Below are 4868 nucleotides of genomic sequence, written 5' to 3' on the forward strand. Positions count from 1 at the left end.
GGGGTGGGGCGGGGGTGGAGTCTTACTTGGCCCACTCGACATTGAGAATGAGGTGGTCGTAGCCGAAGCCGGACACCCCGGCGATGGCGCGCGCGGCATCCTCACGGCGGTGGAAGCTGATGAAGGCGAAGCCCTGTGCAGGGGCGGGGTGGGGTCAGGGGCACAAACTAGGACAGGCGACCCCAGGACAGGTGACCCTCACACAGCCCCGTCGCACCCGCCTGCCTGCCCACCTTGGACTGGCCGGTGGTCTTGTCCTTAGCCAGGTAGATGCGGGAAATGGAGCCGAAAGGCCGGAAGAGCTCCTGCAGGTCGGTCTCACGTGTGTCCTCTGACAAGTTGGTGACACGGATGGTGGCGTTGTCGTCGGCTGTGTGGGAGAGGGGAGGTGGCTGTGAGGGGGAGGCCCCTGCCCGGCCCTTGTGTGCACGCTTTGGAGATAATTACGAGGTGCCGGGAGATGCCCACCCACCAGCCTGGCATCAGGGTGCCCCTCACCTCTGCGGTTGGGCTGCATGGACTCCCCGCGTCGGCTGGCCCCGTCGCGCAGGCTTGGTGGCACGTACTTCCCTGTCTTGTTCTGCGTGGCCTGCACCGGCTCCAGCTCTGGGGACCAAAAGACAGTCAACTGAGTTCAACCTCACCCTGGCGCAGGAACAGGGACACAGCCGCCCCAGGAGGCTCAGGCTTCAGTGCTGACCCAGCGCAGGCACCGTGTGCCAAGCCACAGGCAGCCGGTTGGCCACGAGGACACCAAGGTGACACCTAGGAAGCTGACACCATTTGAGCTCCTGGCCGGTGACAATGGCGGAGGAAGAAGGAGCCCTGACCCCACCCCAGAGAGGGTGGGTTCGGGGGGGGGCGACAGGAATGGCAGCCTCACATCCACAGCGACAGCAGGCATGGGACACACGACAGGAACAGTGGCCAGGTTTCCCTCGCATGGTAGGCAACAAATGCACGTCTCCACTCTCACACTCACCACCAGCAATCCCACCAAAAGATTCAGACGGTACAGCCACAGGCATGCAACGGAGACACTACACACACAGTGTGTACACACAAGGGCCGACAGCAGCTCCCATCAGGACAGTCATAGGGCCACCAGCAGAGTCACAGCCGCCAAGTCACACATATACAAGAGACGCCAGTCTCCCAACCACAGGAGGTACAGCCAATTAGGAAGGCACAGACGCCCTGAGGAGAGTCGGGCGCCATCAACCCTGCCACGCTGTTGTGTGGGAGATGACAGCACAAAGGCAGCACTGGGGACAGAACCCGTGCACTGACAGCAGGACCCCCCGCCCCCGCAATGGCAGCCAGCATCCCCAGCCCCGCACCTCCCGGCAGCTTCTCCTTCTCGCCGGTAGACAGGCCCAGCTGCTCGGCCAGCTCCTTCTGCATGGGACCCAGCGTGTCTTTGTAGGGGCAGCGGGTGGTCCAGTGGTCGCCCTTGCAGATGCGGCAAGACACGATCTTCTGGCCCTTGAGTTTGTTCATGGGGTCCTCCTCCTCCTGGCAGTTCAGGTCCTGGCAGGGGTGGGTTGTGGGGAGCTCAGAGGCGGCTGAGGCACCCCCTTTGCCCCCACCCCAGCACGTCAGCGCCACCTGATTGCCCGGCTTACCTCTTTGCTGGTGATGAACGTCATAGAGACATCATCACTGACAGTGGTGGTGGCCACATTGGGTCCCGGGGGGTCAAACTCTGAGTTCCCGAACTTCTTCCAGTTCTGGGCTCAGGGAGGGATGGGGGACAGTTGAGGGCAGGGGCAGGCAGGGTTCCACAGTGGGGTACCCTAGACCTACAGCAGCCATCCCCAGAGTGCCTGGGCCTCGAACCCCATTTTCATCCTCCTCAACCACTCCCCAAATAGTCCTGGCGACAGTTCCCATTTCCTGAGTACACGCCAGGCCCAAGCTCCAGGTGACAGCTGTACAGCCTGGGGCCTGTGCAGGCTGGCGGACCAGCTCCCACCAGGGCGTGATACTCAGGGATGTGCAGGGGTCCACCCAGACCTCCGGGCCCTTGAGCTAGACAACCTGAGCCTCAGCTTCCTCCCTTCCTCCCTTATCAAACAGGAACCACAAAAGCTTCCTGCCTCCCTGGGCTCCTAAGGAGACTGAATCAGAGAAACACTTCCTGCAAGGTGTTTGGCATGGGGTATGTTACAATTAAGTGCACAGCAAGCTGTTCTAAGTGTATTTATTGCTAACGCTTCTAACTGCTGCGACCACCTCTTGCCTCTGTTCCTCCAGGCTGATGGGCCAAGAGGAACAAGAATCTAACCCCGGCTGGGCCCGGTGGCTCCCTCCTGTAATCCCAGCACTTTGAGAGGCAAAGGTGGGAGGATCTCTTAAGCCCAGGAGCTGGAGACCAGCCTGGGCAACATAGTGAAACCCCGTATCTACAAATAATTAAAATTAGCCGGGTGTGGCAGTGCACACCTGTAATCCCAGGTTGGCTTGAGCCTGGGAGTTCAAGGCTGCAGTAAGCTATGATCATGCCACTGCACTCCAACCTGGGCAACAGAACTGGACCCTGTGTCTTTAAAAAAATTAAAAGAATCTAACTTTCACTCGATATTTATAATCGAATTTATTTGACATTTATTAATATAATTTGATATCTATCATCAAACTTTTATTAGATATTTATCATTTATTTAATCGCTATTTATCATCGGCTCCTATGCCCTGGACTTTTCAGAGTCCCAAGAGAGTGCAAGCGCTCCAGGCCTCAGTTCAGCTTCAACAAAATAGGTACAAAGAGTTAAGCCCGGCTGGGTGCGATGGCTCACGCCTGTAATCCCAACACTTTGGGAGGCCGAGGCAGGTGGATCACATGAGGTCAGGAGTTCAAGACCAGTCTGGCCAACATGGCAAAACCCCGTCTCTACTAAAAGTACAAAAATTAGCTGGGCGTGGTGGCACATGCCTGTAACCCCAGCTACTCGGGAGGCTGAGGCAGGAGAATCACTTGAACCCAGGAGGCGCAGGTTGCGGTGAGTCGAGATCGTGCCACTGCACTACAGCCTGGGGGATAGAGCGACACTCTATCTCAAAAAAAAAAAGAAAAGAAAAGAAAAGAGTTAAGCCCCATCTCTAAACACAAAAGTCTGGGAGCACGGTTTCCCAATTCCTCTGGGTTAGCCCTGGGGAAGGAGCGCCTCACCTTCCTCCTTGCAACAGCCTTTGAAGCCTTCCGGGTCTCAATCCTGAAGGTGCGGACAATCTGAGGATGGCAGGGGAGAAGGGTCAGGCTTCTGGAACTAGGGGATCTCCTTTACCAACCCCCTCAGCACACCCCACCGCCTTCTGGTCTAAGGGCCCCCAAGCACAAGGGTCCCCACTCCCTGGCCCCCTACCCTCACCTTGAACTTCTTGCCATCCTCATCTATCTTGTACTCTGTCACTGTCTTTATGTTTCCGTTGATGACCTCCTTGGGAGGTGGCAGTGGAGCTGGGAGAAGGGGAAAAACAGAAGGACTGAGCCCTGGGTCATGGGGATCAGGAGCGGCAGGGCTGGAGGGAGAGGCAGCCCGGACACGGAGTGGCAGTCCTCACTCACCTCCCGGCAGTAGCTCTGGCTCTGGGCTGGTATCGCCAGTGGCCAGAGGGATCCCCTTGAGGAGCTCACTGGTGACACATTTGTCTGCAAGAGGCAGCGTGGGGAGGAGGGGTCAGCTCCAGGGCAGGAGCTCCCCAGCTGCGATGGAAGGGCCTTTGGGATGGCGCCTACAGCAAGAGCTGAGAAAGGCAGGCCAAGGGCAGAGGGCTGACCAGGCAGCGCACTGGGATAGCCCTGTGGGGACTCGGAGTAGCAAGGATGGGGGATCCCTCGTAGGAAGGTGGGTGCCAGGCCATGAAGCCAACCAGGCGCCAGTAGAGAAACAGGAGACGGGAGATTACAACTTCCTCCCTGGAGTAAGGCAACAGCTGGGAGGACTTGGGCTGTAACATGGGAGGAACAGGGACCCGCCGGGGAACACCTGGAGTTGGCAACAGGCAGGTCCCAAGGAGGATGGCGCGGGACAGGGGCTGGTCGTGACGGGGGACACGGTGCCAGACTGCGAGATGGAAGCAGGCGTCAGTCGCCTGGCTCGGGCCTGGCCGCGATTACCCCGGGCGACCGGGTACACTCACCGTCCTCCCCCTCCTCCTCCACCTGGTCGGCCCAACTGGGCTTCGAACTGCGGAAACAAATGTGTGGGAAGCGAAGATTAAGTCAGCAAGGCCCGGTCTCCGCAGCCTCGGCACACCCAGGCCCCATAATACTGCCCAGAGCACCCCAACCGCTTCCCATGCACCCCTCCGCGATTCCGGACTCACTCAAAGTCTCCAGTAGGCATCGCAAAAAGTATTCTCCACGCAGCCCAAGCCTGGCCAGAGAGCGGAAGTGGGTGGAAAACGAGACTTCCGGTGTCGCCGTCGCCGCTAGAGAGGCCCAGCCGCGGCACCCACAACGACACCTGCGGACGGAGGTGGAGGCGCACGCGGCTGTGTGTGCTGCTGAACGCTGCTGGTACCAGAGCAGGGCTGGCGGGGCAGAGGCTGAGTTCAGTGCTGGTCCTATTAACCTTTAAAATTAAAATAGGCGGGGCGCGGTGGCTCAAGCCTGTAATCCCCTCACTTTGGGAGATCGAGGCGGGCGGATCACCTGAGGTAAGGAGTTCGAGACCAGCTTGGCCAACGTGGCGAAACCCCGTCACTACTAAAAATACAAAAATTAGCTGGGCGTGGTAGTGCGCGTCTGTAGTCCTAGCTACAGATTGGAGGCTGAGGCAGGAGAATCGCTTGAACCCGGGAGGTGGAGGTTGCAGTGAACTGAGATTGCGCCACTGCACTCCACCCTGGCGACAGAGCGAGAC

General features: G+C 58.8%; 1 protein-coding gene across 1 annotated transcript in view; it reads right to left on the reverse strand.

The window, feature by feature from the left end:
• EIF3G (eukaryotic translation initiation factor 3, subunit G) overlaps positions 1-4413 on the reverse strand; it is a 4959-nt gene extending 546 nt beyond the window's left edge. Inside the window, exons 1-10 of the mRNA XM_011994327.1 lie at positions 4330-4413; positions 4144-4190; positions 3569-3652; positions 3372-3460; positions 3173-3232; positions 1626-1730; positions 1341-1530; positions 499-606; positions 234-370; positions 27-133 (exon numbers count right to left, since the gene is read on the reverse strand). Of these exons, the coding sequence (XP_011849717.1) occupies positions 27-133; positions 234-370; positions 499-606; positions 1341-1530; positions 1626-1730; positions 3173-3232; positions 3372-3460; positions 3569-3652; positions 4144-4190; positions 4330-4349 (947 nt within the window). The 5' untranslated portion in view covers positions 4350-4413. The remainder of the gene's footprint in view (positions 1-26; positions 134-233; positions 371-498; positions 607-1340; positions 1531-1625; positions 1731-3172; positions 3233-3371; positions 3461-3568; positions 3653-4143; positions 4191-4329) is intronic.
• Between the last annotated feature and the right edge of the window lie 455 nt (positions 4414-4868).

Source organism: Mandrillus leucophaeus, unplaced genomic scaffold, assembly GCF_000951045.1.
Source record: "Mandrillus leucophaeus isolate KB7577 unplaced genomic scaffold, Mleu.le_1.0 Scaffold112, whole genome shotgun sequence".
Taxonomy (NCBI): Eukaryota; Metazoa; Chordata; class Mammalia; order Primates; family Cercopithecidae; genus Mandrillus; species Mandrillus leucophaeus.